The sequence below is a fragment of the Teleopsis dalmanni genome, chromosome 2 (assembly GCF_002237135.1).
Source record: "Teleopsis dalmanni isolate 2A chromosome 2, ASM223713v2, whole genome shotgun sequence".
NCBI classification, from domain to species: domain Eukaryota; kingdom Metazoa; phylum Arthropoda; class Insecta; order Diptera; family Diopsidae; genus Teleopsis; species Teleopsis dalmanni.
In genome coordinates this window covers 98892222-98914287 of record NC_051847.1, presented here as the reverse complement: position 1 = coordinate 98914287, position 22066 = coordinate 98892222, and the positions used below count along the sequence as shown (strand labels likewise).

Here is a 22066-nt window from a genome sequence, read left to right as displayed (position 1 = left end):
GGAATTCCTATAAAGGACTAATTGACAACGCATTCCTGGTATATGCAAAAAACATAATTTTTAGAAGTGCAAGTACTGATATTGCTAAAGAAGTTTCTAAAAATTGGGTTATAAAAACTTTACAATTGTTAAAATTGAGTAAATGAAATATACATTTTATGTGTTTTTGCAAAAAATACATATATATAAACTTTAAATCCATAATTATTTAGAATTTAATTTATACTACTCGAACTGTTTTTCTACGCTTTTTTACCCTTTGTTATGGAGTGAATGAGATATTGGACCCTTCCTTTATAAAACGTCTATACAGAAGGTCTTAAAAAGGGTCTACTTGTTTGGCGATCACTGAACGTGCTTTCATTTACTACCTTTTGAGAAAACTAAATGAAAAATACAGAATTCCAATAATAGAAGGAAGCGGCAATAACAGAAGTCTGAAAAGACAGCAATCAAGGTTTCTGATTGCATCTCGATATTACTTTATGTTACATCATTGACATTTGCAATTTACCCAAGGATGAATGCTAGCAGCACATCATTGTAGAATATTTTAAACTACACATACCCTAGGTCATCCGGAGAGCAGAGAATATCTCGGCTGATATAAAAAAGAATGTTTTAAAAATTATCACGGTAGGTCATCATAATAACCAGGCTAACGGACCAAAAACAATCAAACCAACCAACCTATCGCTTGACTAGTGTAAACCGTTTCACTAAAAGGTCGGTAGCTATATGTGTTGTGGGTATACATCGCTACGTTTAAGAAGAATATAACAATATCCGTAAGTAGACTATACAGTTTTCACGAAAAAATTCTTAAGAGAATTTCATTAGCCTCTGAAATGTTACATGGCACTTAAAAACCCAAATAGCATACGTAGACATTTATAGTGGCTATTAGTTGTAGATATATCACCTTTGTGAATGTCTATTATATCTTTTTTGTTTTTTTTTTTTTGATAACGAACAGTCCAAAACACATTTGGTCTTAATTTCATTACTAAAGTTTTCAACTGAATTTTCTTTGTAAGATTTTAAAATGTATAGACCTCTGTATATCTCTTCCCACTGGTTCATTAAAAAATTTAATGAAAATTTGCTCGTTCTTAGGAATCTATTTGGTTAAATTAATATGCAATTTAACTTTGTTAGAATATTGTTCATAATTATTCCGTTGATATTCCTTTTCAAATGCCACTCAAAAGAACTTACGCAAGAAATTATCTTATGTAAATTCTTCAAAAATAGGACCTCTACGTAGTTGTTGAATTGAAATTTTATCGTATAGCGCAGAAATGTTTACATTTATTTTAGCTGTCCATATAAGATTACAAATATCTTCATTTATTAAACTAAAGTAAAGTGCATATATAACCTTCGCTTTACGACGAGATACCTGCCCTGCACTTCGTATTAATGGGAAAGTAATACCCCAATGCAATGTTACAAAATACTTAGGAATGCATCTCGAACGAAGGCTTACTTGGAAAAAGCATATAGAAACCAAGGTAGCCAGAACTAAACTTGCTGATAAACAAAAATTCTTAACTTAATCTCACCCATAAAGTGCAACTTTACAATACAATGATAAAACCCATACGGATCTACGGAATTGAACTCTGGAGCTCTGCTTCTCCATCAAACATTGAAAAACTCCAAAGAACTCAATCAAAAATCCTCCGGCAAATAGTCGGTGCCCCCTGGTATATAAAAAACGCAAATATTCATAGAGATCTTCGAATTGAAACAGTCACAGATGTAATTACCAGCAACACACAAAAGTACAAAATCAAACTCAGGAATTACCAAAATCCACTTGCAAACAAACTTATCCAAAGCACTGGAACCCAGCGACTCAAAAGAAACTACATAAACCCGGCTATTCAAGAATAATGTTCGACATGGAAACGAAATTGGACAAAGCTTTGGCTAAGGACAATTAATTATTTATTTTTTTTTTTTTTTTTTTAAATATTTTTATTTTAATATTTTAATTAGCAACGATAACTTATTGTTAGTTCGAAGTTTATTTTTAGAAGATTCAATAAAAACAGCAGTTACCTACTCTCTTCTTGTGTTCGCCTTTATTATTAACGCTAGCAATCAAGAACGATGAAGGGAAAAGTTTTAACACTCGTACAAAATCTTAAGTTTCAAAAAACTTTTTCGAAGGAAATCAATCCCTTAGGTACACCGAAAAGAACACACACACATATATTTTCGCCTGTCTTAAGTGGAGTAAAAGAAAGTATTTGCTCCCTCAAATTAAAAAAAAATGCTAGACATAAAATAATTTCCGCTGAAGTGCATAACACAGATCCTATAATAAGAGCACTCATTACAATACGCTATTTAACAGATGGCATAATAATCCTTATCCACAACAAAGTGGATCTGTACCAGTAAAAAATTCGTAATAAGATGCAAACAATTATTGCAAAGTATCCTTTTTCGTCACTCTCAACAAGTCAATTCTGCAGATCACGAGTCAGAGTATATTTGTGATATACCTAAGTTACTTCAAAACAAGGTCTTGGTTTAAAAATAGTTTGTGGGCGAAAGAAGTTGCTACTAAAGAGCTCGTGCATCTGTTTAACTAAGGTAGCGTATCACGCCTCAGTAGAAAAAAAGTTACGTTGTTGTCACGACCTACGTTATCATCTAAATAAGATGGAGACAGAATGACATCTATGTATGATTTGAGGTAGACGACATTCTCTGTAGTTATAAAAGGTGTTTAGCAGTAAAATTACATTTATTGTGTCATAACGAAGTACAAAAGAGCTAATTCAGATGTGTTACTAAATAAACAAATACTAAATAAATAAAAAAATTGAAATGAGCAATTTAATAAATTTAGGAACTATAAAACAATAACTTACAAATTTAATTTACTATTGTCTCCTTAGTGCAGAAGGCTGATCAATATCAAAATATTTAAAATTAATTATGTTCAATAAAAATATAATCAATATGTACATTGATCTTAATTTAAAAAAAAAATTATCTGAATTATTGGAAAACTGATAAAAAAGCACTTCAAAAAGACACTTGATTATATTTGTAATATATTTTTATTTCATTATAAAATTATATTAAAATAGTCCTTGAAGTATAGAAAGTAGTGTAAAAAATAAATTACTAGATATAATAAATTTATAATCATACTATTCGTGTACTAACAAGATTCTTCCAAAACTTTTGAAGCAATCTTCGCGAATTAGCTTAAATATTTCCTGCTACGTATGTAATTATTTTCAAAAATATAATTCAATTAAATATTCTACAAATTGTAACATATGCCTAATGTTGTATCAACAATCGGCATATCCACAGCGATCATAGAACGGAAAGAGTCGATATTTTGTTAAATAACTTCCTCAATATAAAAACAGGAGAGCAAAAATTTAGAGATCGTAAAGAGAGCTCAAGCGCTTTAAAATTGCATATGGGATTAAAATAAAACTAAAAAAAGTAACTTTTTTCTTACAAATAATCAAATTCAATGGAGCAGATCTATATATAATGCATACCATTAGTATGCTCATGATTTCATCGTCTTCTTTAAATTATAAAAGTCTACAGTTTATTTCTCAAAGCAGTATTAAATGTCTTAAATAAATTTGAGCATTGCTTTTATGATGTTTACTATAAAATATTTTATAGTTGAGATGTTGACCTTAAATTTACAAAGATCACATGTTTTATGTATGAAAATGAAGTGTTAGCGCTGCCGATTTTATCAATTAATATTTCTTATCAATTTACTATTAATTTTTATGTTTTAATTAAAATACATTTCGCTAAATTTAATTAATATTTAGCTGTCTATGGCCTATTTACCGGTACAGTAAAAAGAGAGCTTAAGAGCAATTATTAAATTAAATGCAAACTGTACAACAAACGAATAAATTCGAATTTCTTAAATACATTTAATATCGTCTTTAAGTAATAAAAAGTATCTAAAAACGGGAGAGCATTGATTAAAGCGACCGTAAACTTAACTATATTCAAACGGTAACCAATGTGTGAGCCCATTTTAACATTCCAAAAATTGATCTTTTCTGTTAAAATTATTCAAAAACTACCAAATGAATGTCTATCACTCTTAATACTCATATCAGTAAAATCAATTTGTGATTTTAAATCATAGCGTTCAATGAATCTTGTCTATTTTATGAATGTCTTGAATATCTTATGCCGATAATGAAGAATAAACGAATTGCAACTAAAACCATCGATTTGGATTCAGGAGACAATATTCGATTATTGAGCATATTCATTGAAGTGCTCCAAAAATATATTATATCCGGTATCTCCAGTAATCGATCGTGTATGGCATTAAGAATTTTTTACCAAAAATTTCTATCCTTAAACTTTTATGTGATCATATAATCATGTTTCATTCAATAACTGTTTTATGTGTATAATAAAAGTTAAATGTGTTTATTATACGTCATCATAGATGTAGTTCTATAAGGTGAATTACACAATTCAATGCTTCACGTAAATTTTATACGTCACTAGAAAATATCTAGACGTGTGCTTAAACAGTTATCTCTCAGAAAATGAATATCTTTAACAAAGATAGGAATGGAAAAAATCTCGGAATCCCATTTTGCAGCTGACCTGGTAAGCTATTTTTTCTAACCTTGAAAATAAATGCAACGATTCTACTTTGAATTTAATATTATTCGCACAAATTTTTAGAAGCTGAATATAAAAAACACCACCCCCGCTCATAGCACGGCATTCGAAGCAATAATATGCAAAACTTTAGTAGAGTAGTATACCATAGAAAATGCAGCTTACTCAGTTACAATTCTATTATCTATCTACAAACCTATATTATATGAATAAAAAAATTTATACAAAAGAAACAGTGGACACGGACACGTAACACGGTAAAGTTATAAAATCTTCTGTGTATTTGTTTTACAGAGAACTCTACGGAAAAAGAATTAAAAAGGGGTGCTCAAACGTTCATCATTTTTTTTACTTCATCGAATACCCAATTACCGAACAATGACTGAATATTCCTAATGTTTTTCTACCATATTGGGATTGCATACTATGATCTAAGTTCACGACAACATAAAGAATACAATTACAATATTATTTATTTAATTTTTTATTATTTGAATTGCTATTAAACATACAATCCTACTGTTATTTCATTTAAAATAAACTCCAACAGTAATTTTAAAATTAAATATCCATACTTGTTTACAAATTTTTTCTACATTTTTACATTTATACATTTAATAAGAAGAAACCGTCATAGTTCATTTGTTCTTAACTTTAAACATCTTTCAAAGAGTAAGTAGAACAAAAGTAAAATTATTTATAATTATCTTAATTTATTACAATTGTATTTCGATCGTAACTTATACACATATATAATATTAAAATTAACTTTTTGAACAATTACAGCTGAAAGAAAGTTTATACCAATTTCAAAACATACGTTTATCTTAAATCTATGCAACAGATACCATGTAGAAAAATGTGGTAGCGATATTAGATTAAAACCGAAAAGTTTGAGAATATCCCTACTAAATATATTTGGGCTAAAACGCTATATGCATCAAGCTTTCGATATAATGAAAGATATAATATTGCCTAATTGGAGTCTATGAATTCTTGGATAATAAATCTATCTGTAACTCATTTAGTTGAAATAGCTTGCGTTGTATTGGTATTATCGATATATTTTATTTATTTATTTAATTATAAGTTAACATTAAAATAAATCTACAAGTTAACTAGTACTATTTTTACATTGTAAGATTAAGAGAGAGAGATTAATTTAATCTGCATTTTTAATCTACACCGTTTATATTAGGGGTATTCAGGCAACTGATTCGTTGCTTAGTTGATTCAAAAACTTCATATAAAAAAAATTTAACATTTTGAACGACCCAAAATGCGTAATCTGATTCTGATGAGTTTGTTGTGTGTAAATGCCTTGGCAGCACTCGCATCAACAGCAAAAGCGAAACATACGTTAACAGTGAAAATTGTTTACACACAATTCAAACAGCTGAGAGAGACAGCTAACAAATTTCTATACTAAAGTTCATTTTAAGTTATTATTACGACACTTGGTATTGGTAGCCCTATTAATCAAATTTGTACTAATCTGAGAATCACCGAAATAGTTGATTCTCTGCTTAGTTTCATTTTTGTGTGCAAATTTTTGTTGTAATCAACTACTAAGCAACTAATCAGTTGCCTGAATACCCCTATTATACATTGTAGATTAATTTTGACGTTACTCTTGTGGTTTCTTTCGTGTGTTTAATAAGTTTCTGTAAATAAAGCAGTTCAATATCACTTTGAAAAAAAAAATTTATTATGAATTTAAAAAATAGTTTCTTATCAAAACTTAACAAATCTTAACTATAATTATATATAAAACTATTGACAAATTTAATAAAAATTTTATTTACTTCGACTTTTTGAAATATTTAATGTTTATTTTAATTAAATTTTAACATTTCTTTTCCAATTCTCCTAAGATCGTAAAAAAATCTACGATATTAAGACATTTGCCAAAATGAAAATAACTTTTATAAATCACTTAACTAATGAGCAGCTCAAATCACATGATTGACAAGACAAAAAATTTGTCTATTATGAACGACTTTTGGAAATACCTACGAAATTTCTTGTTAACTGTCAACGAATAATTTCATTAATTATTCGAATTTCGTGTCGTCATTGTACGTAGCAAATACGTTATTTTTTCTATTTATTATTTTACTGTTAAAAGGCATGAAAATTCATATTTTATTCACACACACAATCATGTAAAAAAATATTCCTGCTAATAATTGCAAAGAATTATTATACATTTTAGAAATTTTAACTTTAAATTTTATAACGTATTTTGTATATATGAGCCTAACAAAATCGTCATTTTGTCCAGATTTTCCATTGAAAGTAGTGCTTATTTTATTTGTTCTTTTGAGACATGCTTACAAAAAAAAGGCCTAATGTAAACGCAATATAAGAATAAAGAACTGGTCTGCTAGGTCCTTCGTCCTGGTATTATCGATTCAATGCATTTGATTATTTAAACCATGATTATATTTAGTAAACTCCAGGGATTCATAGTTACGCATGAAATTCAGGTTAAATTTGACTCAGTTAAATAAGTTAACAGTTAATGTTTAATAAGAAAACGCATTTTATATGTACTATTCGTTACTCATGGTAAAATTGATCGGCGTTGATCGGTATGATCAATGCAAGTTGATACATATTAAATTGTTCGTTAGTTCAAGCGTTTGTTACATCGGTTTGACCTGAGAATCTACTGCAAGTTAGCAACACAATTTTGGAAGTTATATTTCCACAAATGATTTCATCTACAAAGTAAATTTAATTTGTCTTTGAAATAACTTCCTATTTTTGAAAATTCACCTTTGTTGTCCTATATAAAACAACAAAATTATAACAATTTATACACAAAAATTTTGTGCATTATTAGAACTGTTTTATAATTTATGAAGCGGTATTGACAAACTTGTCTTTAATTGCAATAAATATATTAGTTTTGAAGTGAATTCTACATAATCATTTGTTATACTGAAACTAACGTTGCACTATATATGAAAATTTATTTCATTTTTGTCATTACTATTTGTACCCGACTATAATGAAGTAAAGTTTTAATCTCATAGCCAATACCACAATAAATATCGTGAATTTACACGTACTATAAAGCTTCAAGTTAGTTCAATATATGGTCATGCACACATAGCGTTTAGTAATTTCATAATATACTATAAATTAAAAATATTCAATATGTAAACGAATAAAAAAGAATTTCGATGTACTTGAATTTTATCGCGTCACAGTGAGGCAAAATGACTGAAAAGCAAGTAAAAATGTATGCTTAATGAATGAACGCAAACTCGTTTTAATGCATTCGGTTATAAGTGAAAATATATAATTATTTGTATATAAACAGATTTATTCATTATAAAAAAGTTAACTAGAAGTTGAAATTTCATCAAAAATATACAAATTACCAGAAAGTATCTTTTATTGAATCTGAACAGATTTATCGATTTGTATTTTTCTGCCTATCTGTCAGTCGGCCTGTCTATTTGACGGTCTGTTTGTCGTCTAAACTAATCTTTAATTTCTGAGTTAATCAAATTAAACTTTGGAGAAAATATTTTTGTGAATAGAGGCAAATTAGGCCTTTAATTAATTAATTTGATTACAAGCAGCAAATAAATGTTTTTATAAATATTTAGACTTAATGAAATCAAAACTACTATCCAAGAAGAGTAAGCTACGAATGTACAAGACAATAATAAGACCGGTAGCTACATATGGCTCAGAAACATGGACAATGACGAAGGCGGACGAAGAAGCTTTAAAAATTTTTTAAAGAAAAATAGTTCGCCAAATCTACTGGCCAATTCAAATTTATGCAGAAAGTTTTCAAAGACGACCAAATAATGAAATTGAAGAACTGCTTAGAAACGAAACTATAGTGATATACATTAAGTCGCAAAAGTTACAATGGGCTGCTCATGTAATAAGAATGGGGTCGGAAAGAAAACCGAACAGCATATTCAACGCAAAGCCAATGACAACCAGGCACAGAGGTAGCCCAAGAACAAGATGGGATGAGGACGTGTATGGTGATGCAAGAATGATTGGAGTACTGAACTGGAAGAGAGTAGCAGTAGATAGGGACAGATGACGGCAGATCGTGAGGGAGGCCAAGGTCCATACTGGACTGTAGTGCCAAACAAGAAGAAGAATTAATTAATTTGATTAATTATTTTACAGTAATAAAAAATAACTGTAGGATATAAAGTTTTGTATTGTTTAGTATATATTTATAAATTTATAATTTTTATTTTTATATATATTCATTTATTGAATTTCTTTCCATTTTCTAAACTAACATAAAATTTATTTTTTTTATATTTTAAGTCAAATATTCTGCTGTTTTTCATACTACTGCACAGAAAAAAACTTTTAAGTACAAATTTATATTTATTAACAATTTAGTACGATAGAAAATATAAAAAAAATTAAGAAGAAGAAAATTAAATTTAACGAAAAGTCCTTAATATTTTTAACTGTGTTCTATATTTTATTTATATTTGTTTTGGAAGCCATATCCCGTATTCCAAAAATGTTTTACTATAGTCTTTTTCTATGTTAGTGGATAGAGCGCAGTGTTGAATTTTAATTTGCATATCTTACATATATAATAATATGTATGTAATATATGTTACATATATACTACTATATATATATTATATTATATATTATACATATACAATAATATTATACGATGCTTAACAGAATTAACAGAATTATGTTTAAGGTTACATTACATCCACAGTATTCATCTGACTCCAGCTCAATTTGACTCGTCGGCAACGACGACCAATGCCTCGATCCCACAGGGATATCGTAAAAAATTGTACATATTTCTTAAAACTTTACGAAACAAAAAATGATTTTGTTTGTCTCTTATTACATGAATAAGAGAATTTTTTAACAATGAAAATATTCCCAACTTTGGACGTGGGTGAATTATTTACTATATTATCCAACTTTTTGAACTAAATAAAAAGTTCGAAATTGAAAATATTATTTTAAGGATATTTTTAATAGGTATTTTTCTAATTTCTATTTTACTCGAAAATTGAATTAAGGTGAAAGAGAAGGTCGCACATGGTTAGTTTACTTTAATATCTATTAAATAGTCTATTGATTTTGATATAGATTTTTTTCGCACATGCAGACACGGATGATAAAGAAAGGATGCTGTGACTGGAAAGATTTGAATCGCATATTGCAAAGACACAAACAAAGTCATGGGCACAGAGAATGTCTTTAGCTTTTGATTGACGTGGCAAATTCTTCTACAACAGCGAAAACGTTTTTCGGGTTTATCAATAACATCTATTTGTTTTTTTAAAGTCGGGAGAGCGTTGAGAACTTGCAAAAACTAAATTAAAATTGACTTCAAAGTCTCTCTCCGAAACAAGATGAGAGCGTAGAATCAAAGCCAACAATGAAAGCGATATTTTTGCAATCTGATGTCCTGAAAAATAAAACTGATGATTTTGAACTTGTAAGCAATTGTGAATGAAATGCTAACTTTCGAATTTGTGGTTCGTTGTTGTGTGGTTCGAACTTTTAATATTAGTGAACAATATAAATAAACTATGGCACTCGACTGTAGTGAACTTGCTAATCGCTATTGACAATCTACGCCCTTTTCGTACCTGAGTAAAATATTATTGTAATACTGGATTGTAATGCTTCAGGTATAATACTTCGGGAAGGTGAAAATAGCGACTACTAATAAAACTTCAGATTTTAGCTAATCTAAAATATATATTATGGGCATAAAAGTATTTGCGCATCACAATATTCTGCAGACTTAGGATTTAAGCACTTTTGAACATTTTAAGTTTTCGAATTTGAAACTAATTTTACTCAAGCTAGTCTTATATTTATGTTTAATTTGATTTTACTTTTCTTATACAGATATCTATAACACTAAGTCATTTAAGCGGCTGTATATGAGCCAAACACTCGAACACCAGTATATTCGAATATCAACAAGTTCGAAGATTCCAATTGCTTGAATAAAATTTAAAGCTTTATTATTTTTTAAAAATTTAACATGTGTATTTATTTCCAACTCGTAGTTTTACAATATATATCTATAAATTGAAATATTTTGTCACTTTTTACAAAAGCTGCCTCACTGTGCTCTGTGAATTACAAAATTTCATAATAATTGTGTGCGTTTATTTATTTTTTCAAATTTTTATATAACGCTCATCGGTTTGCCCTTGCTCCGCACTTCAGGTTTTAAGTGGATAATTATTATTATTTAATTTTTTGGTTATTTATTATATACCATATTCAGCAAGTCATTTCTTTAAGGAAACACCTTCAGGCAGTTACAATCTAAAATCAATCATATAACGAAGTTTTTTAAATTAATATTTATTATTACACCCTATATACATAGTTTAAGATCTATTATGGTTATTAGAGCAATTTGACGAAAGAACTCAATCGATCAGATTATATAGCTATAATAAAAATTAAAGAATTTGTAATAGAGTATTTCCACTATAGTGCATAGTCTTAATATTAGTATAGTATATTTCAGTAACGAATGACAATGGTACCACAACAAAATATATAGTAAGACCAGGTTTAGCAATTTTTTTAGTTTGTAATTTATTGTTGCTCAGTGGACTTTCTTGATAAAGTGGATTGTACCCATAATGTATCAAGATAGTAATTCTTAGCAATTCAAATATTCGGTTCAAATTGATATATGTAAATAGAAGTAAGTAGATGTAATAGAACATATTATTTAATAAATTTTTTTTTTGCTACAATAAATTTAGCCCATCAATTACTACAATAAAAAGTTCAATATTTATTAAGAGTTTAAGAGCGAACTGCATATGCTAAGGTTACTTTGATTTCGGTAAAATCTCGTATATCATATAATGTGATAAACAGACAACACCAATTTCCAGAGTTCAATTTATATTGATTTTAAATTTCATTTGCATAACTTGAAAAATTAAAAATACAACTTCAACGTGTGTTGTTTTAGGTCTCCAATACAATAAAAATGTGTGCTTGATAAGCGACGTCACTGTTTGAGATACTTGTATACGCTTTCGACTAGATTATCAAGCTCCTAACATTATAAAAAAATGTTGACGCTTGTTTGATAAGTCATAATAATATCGAAATTAAATTCATTGATCGGGTTTTTAATTTAAGTTACTAAAATAAAAAACACAAATTATTATAAGCAGATAATTGAGCATTTATTTTTTTGTAAACCTGTATCGCATGTTGTTACACCCTTTACATATTTATATACCATATAGGAGAGTATTTCTTTTAATGATGTTTTGCACTTTGAGTTTTTAGAAACGGGTCTTTAACTTTTATTGGAATGATAAAATTTTGCTAACCCTATTGTAAAACTCAACAAATAGAATTAATATTTAGTAAATATTCAATACCTATTACTTATTAACGTGGACAATATTTAATAAATAAATTAATTTTTGTTCAAACGTAAATTTATGTATTTATATAATATTGACAATTTATTTACCAATTTACGAGTATTCCTTACAAATTCTGTTTCGACGTGCTGATGCAAAAATCGTACATCGTATAAACTATATACTTGTATATAATTAAAACGATTATAATAGTGCATATAGCAATATTCATCTGTCTCTTTACCTATTTCAATGTTGTATATTTTTATCTAAAATTATGATCAATAAGTTTTTATTTCAATAAAACCTGTTGAGCTATATTAAGCATATATAAATATTTTGTAAAAAGCTGTCTTTGTTATTATTGAATTATAGTAATGTAAATTTTTATAATAATTCTACTATTCTTTTATATTTAATCTCTGATCTCTGGTCAATATTTGGCAATACTCGAGATAGCTGTATGGTCAGCCAAAAACTCAATTAATTAAAATAATATAAAATGAATTTTTTTTGTTGTAGTTCACTACTGTTCGAAAAATTTCTTTATATTTAATCATGATTTACTAAATCAAAATTAACTATGATACTCGTAAATGCTTTGTCCTGATTTGAATCTGAGATATTAAACATGCATTCTTTGAGGTTATTTCATACATCTATTGATAATCATTGAAAATTTCCAAATACCTTAAAATTAGTTTGTATATATGTAATTATATGTATCATGTGAATTAAAAAAAAATTATTGTATTTAGTGTCTTTTCAAATTGATATGTAAGTACACATTTAATTTGAATATTTAAAAAATATGAATTACACTCATCAGAACAAGACTTATTAAATTTATATTAAAATTAATGTATTGTATATTTCGTAAGTGTTAATGACTATAATAATAGCCTGCATGTACCGCAAGCACGAAACGCTTTAATCGCAAAGTCTTTAATTGTTTTATGTAAAGCATTCAGTATCTACGATTTCAAAACAAATTTTATTCCGGTTTCCTGCTACTTTAAATAGAGCTTGTATACATTTTCTGAATTCTAAATAAAAACTAAGACTTATGAAATTACAAATTACAAATTATTTATTGAAGTTGAGTATTTAAAATTTTGTCTAAAATTACGAGGTTTTGTAATAGCAAAATCGATTACAACCGATTTGAAACCGATGCACAAGGTTTAAATGTATACATACAGTTATAAATTTGCAATTAATTATTAATTAAAAAGCAAAAAAAGCACTAATAATAATTAAGATTAATAACAACTTTAGCATTAAAAAATGTTTAATAGAAATAATTATAAAATATCAAATTTCTAATATTATGTTAAGCTTCATTTGAAAAATCTTCGACTGAAGAATTCAAAAACAACAAATTCAACAATATATAATTTGTTATAGTGACATACATTTTATATTAAACTATCTTCGGCTAAACTTCATGACCATTTTGGGAAGATGAAGTGAACAAAAAATACTTCATTAAAACTATGTGACATAACTAAATACATACGACAGCATTAGGTCTTCAAGAACGACCGGTTCTACGTCCCGGAGCCACTCGTCGAAAACGACCAAGTGCCGTTCAACATCCCCCAAAGGGGTCACACAAGTAGATCCTGGCGGGCTACAACAACAACAACAACATTAGAACAGGCAAAAGGTAATCTTATATAAAACCATTCTGAAATCTATATTATTGATTTAATGAAGCAACGTTAAATGTAGTAAATAATTCAGGGCATCGAACTGGAACCAAACCGAAAACCGGAAAAATCGATATTTTTGCAGGAACAAAAACCGAACCAAATATATCGGTTTATTTCGGTTCAGTACCATATAGTTTGGTATCTGTGCATCTGTTTCTTTAGTTGTGGATTTTTTATTTACATATTTATTTTTTTTTGAAATATACTTTAAATTGACTCAAATTATTCCTAAAATAAGAAATATTTGCACGAGACATATGTTAACTAAATCATTTAATTTACAACTAAAATACAACACACTACTCAACCAAAAAATTCTGGTTTGATGCCATGATATAATTCCAGGCTTTTGTATTAAATTTACTTATTAATTTCTCAAACGCTCTAGTAAATTACTGAACTCTTATTGAAAAACAGCAATAGAAACTCGCTTCAAAGGACGATTGCATAAAAAATGATAACTAAAAAATTGTTTCAAAATAATAAGATATTAATTATAATAAGATCAGTAAAAATTTTGGGAAACAATAGGTTTTTCGAAAACCTCTCTTCATTCTACAAAAAGAAAGTGCTTTAAAACAACATTTTTTTTAAACTCTAAAACAGACACCTAGACAGAACAAAGTACGATTAGTGAATTGAAGACTAATATGTTATATGATATACTGTATCCTATATACATACGTATATATGTATAAGATGTATTACACAAATCATTTATAAGATATTACACTTTTCATTTCTAGAGAGATGGGAAATCATATTTAAAAAAGCGTTATTGAATGTTTAAAAAATACTATATTTGAACGAGTTCAGTTATTTAACTTAATCCACTTATTCGCCAAGCGATCATTTCTTCTTGAACCTTATTAGCGAAAAGTAGTACTTTTAGAGTTTCAAATCAAGAGACATTAATCACAAAAATGCTTTTATCGTAAGTAATTCCGCCTTAGCGCTAAGTAACTAAAAAAACTAATAAAAATTATTTAAAGAATAAGAAAAATGTGGAAACAAAATATGTTTATTGTTTTATAAGTGTTCCAAATCTATTGTATGAACTCACCTTTCATTTAATTTTGTGTTTTTATTTTTTTTATTTTGAGGTCGGTTAAAACTGTTTGTACATGAGTAAGAAGTTTGTTTTGGTAAAATACAATGATGTGATTTTAAAGCACCCGCAGAATTGATTCCTGCACTTGCAACCGTTGACGTTGATTCGCACACGGGCTCATTGGCTGCAAAATGAAATCCGTTACAATACGATTGGGTATAATCGGTAGGTGCGCTGAGTTGCCGATTAAATTCGGTTTTTCGACGCGTTATATCGGTGAGAAAGTGTTTGTTTAAATGTCCATTGCTTGATAATGAACTTTTCGGAGATATTGCATAAGGTTGTGTTGCATGCAGCTTATTGCATGAATTTGTACTCACACTTAAGTTTGCATTACCGGTAAACAAGTTACAGTTTTTGTTGTTTATTTTGCTTGGTTTAAACTTATTACTGAATGAGGAATTAGTACTGTAGTCTTTTATATCACTTTTCACTGTAGACCGATATGTGGGATAGGATTTGACTGAACCGTTTACTACAAGTTGTTGATATCTAGTTACTGCCGAAACCGCTGGCAATTGCCGTGCGCAGTTTCCAGATGGTGAGTTAGAAGAAATAGAACCCGTCACTGAAGAACGCGTATGACTTTGCTGAACACTTTTTTTCTCAACTAAATACAAATTAAGATATTTGTCTCCTGGATGCAATGAATTATCTGAAACTGCATTCGTTTTACTTATAATTTGATTTTTTTTTTTAACTGTACGTGTTTTTAATGATAAATTTCGTAATTTTTTTGATTGCTCTTTAATCTTATTTGCTTTTATAAACGGCGGACTATTTGCGATACATTTAAATATATAAGTTTTATTTACTAATTGTTGTTTGTCACCTCCATACTGATTATTATCGTGCTCAATTTTGAGGTTCGTTAAATGTTGCCCTGAATGTGGTTTAGGATAAATATTACAGTCACTGTAGTGGCTTTTTAAAAATGAGGAAGCGTCCCTATCTTCCAAATTACTATAACGCGTAATCGGATCTGATTTACTAAAATTATGTACAACAATGTTTCTAAGATCGCTGTGTGTATATTTATTACTCTCATTAAGTTCAAAACCCGTGCATTCGTTGAAGTCATCACAGGCGGACGGAACACCACCAGTACTACTGCTGGTAGCACAACTATTAGGGCTATTTGAAGCTAGATTTGTGTTGGTACAGTCAAGGTAGTTATGACTTTTACCAGCTAAGGACAGCACCTGTGGATATTGTCCATAATTATAACTTTCATAAGAACTCTGCTTTGATATGCCGCAATAATTGCTAGTTGTATGATCGTTCTGAATCAATGGCTGCTCATCAGCTCTAATGTTAGATAACCCATCACAGTCCACGCTGTATATATTTGATGATGCAGGATTTTTTTCACCACTACCATTTGATATTAAAAGTTCACTTTCTGCTTTTGAGCGATCACCATGGAGGTTATGAACAGCTGTAACAGACACGATAGTTGTCGTACATTTAAGAGATTCACAACTACACGAATTAGACTTTTGTAATTTACTGCTTTTAAGTGGAGTTAATAATTTAGTTTCTGTTGCCTTCTGCGGCGTTGTAGAACTATTTAAGTCGTAATTGCAATTACTACTGTTAGTGTTGTGTGCGCTCGTAAGATTAATTAAAGACTGTCGAAGCAAATATTGATGAGAATGTTGTTGCTGGTGATATTGTTGCTGTTGCTGGAATTGTTGATTCTGTTGATCGCTGCTCACATTTTCTCTACTTACACTGCAAAACACACAAGAAGAAATGGAGAAATTTAAGAAATTTTTTTTTGTAAGACAATAAAAAAATACATAAATATTTTATCCATATATGTATATGTATATAAAAGTCCATTTACATTATTTAAACTGAATTTTTAAAAGCTTAATACCAGCAAGCGCAACTACTGAATGAATATAAAGTGTAGCACATATTGAGCACATACGCAAATTATACGTTAGAATTTAATACAGATAAAAAGATCATATGTAAATATATGAACAAACATATACTAATATGACTTCAATTTTATAAATGGATAATTAATTCGAAATAGTAAATTTGAAGAGTATTACTATTGAGAACATTTTAAAACAGAGCGGAATAATATAAAACTTTTCAGTAAATTGATTTAGTTCATAATATTGAGTGTAAATATTTTCCATTGTAAACATTTTAATTTCTTCGTAAGAATTTTAAAAATATTGCAACTAACTGATCTGCAAATTACGTGTGCAATCTATTATTATAGCTGTTTGTACCCAAAACAATTAGTAGGAATTTAATTTTTAAAATTCAAAAAGATGGAAATATTTACAAATAACAACTTCATGGATAATAAAAAAAAAATTGAAAATAGAAGCATTAAAAAATATGTTATATATATTTTATATATATACCAAAATTGGAAGTTACTAAAATATAGAAATATAGAATTTTATATATATATAAAATATATATATAAAATTATAAATTAACCATGTAAAATTTGTCACATGTCTATCTGTGAGATTGTTTATAAGCAGATGATTTCGGCATTTGAAAAAAAATTTATAAATATCGATATAAAGCTTTGAAAATAATAAACAGATTCATTTTATGTGTATGGTTCTAAAAAAAACTTTTTGTTTATTAGTTTACTAATCCCTTTTAGTTTACTATACTTATATAATCAAAAATCAATGATCTTATACATTTCTGGTGCAATCAGTCAAAGGAAATTATTAGCAAATAATATTATTTGTATATTTGTATATATAATAATTATAACAAATCAAATTAAAGAACAGTAAATACCATAAGGAAAGTTATTAATTAATTTTAGATTCTATTTTGTAGAAAAACAGTATTTGTAAATATTACTAACGGATTCTATATAGTAGAATATTTTTTAATATTCTATTATACACAACTAATTATCTAATTTAATATATTGAATAAATTTGCAATATATATAATGTATGTTTTCAGCTATACGAGGGCCGTTTAATAAGTCGGCGACAACTGTTATTTAGTACAGTTTTAAAATATTTGTTAATTTTTTTAATTTAGCATAATTTAAATACTTAAATCTGGATTATTTCTTTATTATGGGAGCTTTTTATGTCTTAAAATCTGTTTAACGTATTTGCAGTTATAGTGCAAAAACATATTCGCACAATTTTTACTACTGAAAGTGCATGATCAAAATGATCAGCTTATGAGCAACTCGTTTCCTCCCAACTTGCACATATAATCACTATAAAACAATGTTTAAAATATCTACGTTTAATCTAAGAAGACCCAACATTAATTTATGATTAGAGGATTAAGATAAGATATGAGTACGACAACAAACACTTCTCATTTCTTGTGATGAATGTACTCTTAAAAGATGAAGACGATTCCATCAGAGGATAAAGTTATGACTTCTTTTTTAAAACCCGAATACGCCTGGAATAAAACTAATTACATGTATCTAAAAAAGCTAAACACTATCAAGGTCATATTATACAACGCTTTTATATCACTTAAATAATAATATTAATATTTTCACCATTTCTATGCACCAGCAGATTAGTTATGAATTCCTACCACACCTACTGTATTCACCAGACTTTGCTCACTATGACTTTTATTCGACATAATTGGAGTACTATTAGATTAAGGGCTTTTTTTTAACATATAAAAAAGCGCTTTAAAATATATGTAAATAAAATTATGTAAATATTTCTTTTACATAATAAGGATAAAATAAAATAGCGGAAAAATATTGAAGTTTACATACAGGTGAGTAATGTATGTAGTTAGTTTAGTTTTTTTTATTAGGTATAATATTTACATTTAATAAATATTTTATTTTTCCGGCAATGACTGATATAGTCGTTTGCCATAGGTTTAGTTTGATTGGTAATAAATTCAATAATTAATTAAATAAATATTTACAAATAGTGACACCCAATTCTGATCAACATTTTTTTTATACAGATAATTCCCTTTTCATTTAACATAGGGCATTCTCCCAAAACATTCTTCTTTATTTGCAAATTATACTCTAAATTGTTGTTTCGTCTACAAAAGACATATAATAAAGTTTTGAAAGTTCTTCTTTTGTTTTCAATCTGGTGCTTTTTCTTTCGATAGCATTCAGATGCAATTCGCTGCAAATGACATGTTAACTTTCGCTCTTCATCTATCTGAAGTTATAAGATCAAATAAAATTACCGGTGAAATTATTAAAGGGCTACTTTAAATTGCAATCACTCTCATTTTGTACATATATTGTAGCATGTTTCGCCTTTTCTAGCTCCACAAATCATGGAAGTTTTGATACAATTCCGAATACTTTTGGAATAACATACGAGAGCCTGTAGTGGTCTTATACAAGCCTGTAAGTGTAATGTTATCATTGAAAAATCATTACTTAAAACAATTAAAATTGGCATGTATCCACAACACCAATTTGAATTTTAAAACAATACGTTGAATTGTCTCACATGTGAAATTTGAAATTAAAAAAATACTGCACTGCTCTTTTCCTAGATGGCATTTGATAAGGTTTAGAAAGCCTTAAGTAAGAGTTAAGTACTATTATATCTTCCAACATTTATAACATACTAAAAATCTTCCAATTCTTTCGAAACCTTCGACTGCATCAAAAAATTATACCTTCGATAGTTACTCCATTCTTGTTGAAGTTCCATAACGAAGTGTGTTGGAACCAGAAAGCTACAATGAGTACTCAACACTCGATTCATGGCTATATTTCATTAATGCACATTCTATATTCGACTCCATCTGATTCATACATACAGCTGATAACACTTATAATGATTTATACTCTTCTGATATGATACTCATAAACACCGACACCAAAATGATGAAAGTGACATGAATCATTCATGAGTATCACCTCACAGTCAGCAAATATTTGCCTGCTATTGCTTAGTTTTCAACTAAAACAACAACCGTTTGCTAAAGCCGACCGAATAGGAAGTCATTCATTTATAATGAGTGCATTTATTGATTCATACCACTCAAGTATATACTATGATTTATGAGTGATGAGTGATTTGCAATTTACCAGGACTCGTTCAAGTCCTAATACTATCACAATAATAGCTGTGTTTCAGCAAACATGATCCGCTCAATGATCTGAATCATCTTTGCTGAAACGATACGGATCACGTTTGAAAATAATTGGCAACGCATGAAATATGACAGTTGGGTTTGTGTACAAAATTTTTTGATTTATGTGAATAATTTTGGCGCTAAAAAAATAAGTGAGAAAATTTTGAATACAGAAAATCTAAAAAATGGAAAATAAATAAAATCTGTTGATATGTCTGAAATATGAAACTTCAATTTAATTCTATAGTAAATAAATGGAAATTGCAGATTTTATTAGAATTATCGAGCAAAACTGACTCCTCCATTTTCTTTTTAAACACTAGTCCAAGTGTATTAAGCTCAAGGGATGAAGTGCATCCATGCTATATAGTGGAAATTTTATGGAAACGATCAATAATTGTTCCCATAAAGACTATTTGATTGGTATTTGCGCATAAAAAATACAATTGCTATATATTAATTATGTTTCATATTTTAATAGATTTGTTAATAAAATCCAATCAGCAAATACACAATAACCGTGGTGGTCACAATTGAACGAGAGCAATGAAGGAAATTTATATATTTTTGTAGTATATGGCATATATAAATACTTTTCGCAAATTTGGTATTTGTTTTGGCATTCCAAGAGCTTCTGTGTGGGGAATAATTAAAAAACTAGTGTTTAGCTTATATCAATTGGACACTAATTTAAAATACGCACTTGCTAATAATGCAAAAATGGAAGCTTCGAAAAAATTCCCATTCGTAATTGGTTGCATAGACAGTACACATCTAAAAATAAATGCACCAAACCATAGCAAATAGGCTTATTTCAAAAGACTATGGCTTATTCTTGCAGGCAGTTTGCGATGAAAATGATTTTTTTATAAACGTATATGTTGGAGAGCCTGGTTTCTTATGTATTGTTCTGTTTTAATTAAATAAGTTGAATACATAACTTAATTTATATATATGCATTTCAAATTAATTGATTTTAATAAATTATCAAACAACACTTTTTCAATGATAATAAAACGCAAATAAATAAGGTAATGATTTTAATTATAGTAATAGTTAAAACATTATTTTAAACAAAGAAATAAGTAATAACGACATATTAAATAAATAAGTACATAAAATAAATAATAAATAAATAAAATCAATAATAAATAAATATAAATGTAGATTTATTTATAATTTTACTGCACCGTTGCATCGCATTGCCAACCTCATTTGCATTAAAATACGTTCCACTTTTATCTTTTACACACATTCCACATTGAACCAGAAAGTGAACCAGATCAATTGCTGGTTCACCCCATTGTTTTTGTTTTGCATGTAAAATTGAGCGGATCATGTTTGCTGAAACACAGCTAATGCTGCAGTAGCAATTAAGTGAAGTGGACCAAGGGCTAATTAAATGTAGAATTATTGAAATATATTTAAATTACGTTTTGTCCTTTAAAAAAGAAGTCTTGTTCTTTCTTTATTAAGGAAAAAATTATTTCCCAAAGACATTCTATTAACTATCTGCGATTATCGCTGGACAGAAAATTGACATTAAGAAATCTTTTAGTTAAAAAACAATACAATCAAAACTAAATCAAAACTTAGTTTAAAGAACAAAATCCTCTTATTTAACATAACGATAAAACCATGCTGAACGTATCTGTAGAGTTTTCTGATATGCAAATAATATAATATTTACAAGGACCTTTTATTCAATATGACAAAAAAGTAAAAAGTTGAGAAATTAGACAATAGTTATATGTTCAAATTATTAAAATCCCTAACAACCTACCTGAAAACTCTTAATAAGGCACTGACCAAAGAGATTAAAAAGAAAGGGCTTTAAGTTCTTAAACTCAATTACAAATAATAGATGAGAACGCACCAGGTTAACTGTTTGTTAACCTGATGTATACATCCCTCGTATAGTTACTTTTTGCTTTGTTTTCCACTGACTTTTTTCTAATACCCTTTTCTGCCAAAATCTGCATTTTTCCATATCACCCATATCACGAATCTCATCATATTCACCATCATTCGGGCTTTTGTTACTTATTCGAAATATCACAATTTTAAATTGTAGTTGTTTGTCGGTTCATATAACT

At 28.3% G+C, this 22066-nt stretch overlaps 1 protein-coding gene across 1 annotated transcript in view; it reads right to left on the bottom strand.

Annotated features, from left to right (window-relative positions):
* Positions 1-19543, bottom strand: part of LOC119675160 — a 51814-nt gene extending 32271 nt beyond the window's left edge. Inside the window, exons 1-2 of the mRNA XM_038086348.1 lie at positions 19509-19543; positions 14823-16670 (exon numbers count right to left, since the gene is read on the bottom strand). Coding sequence (XP_037942276.1) covers positions 14823-16670; positions 19509-19543 — 1883 coding nt within the window. The remainder of the gene's footprint in view (positions 1-14822; positions 16671-19508) is intronic.
* Positions 19544-22066: the final 2523 nt, after the last annotated feature.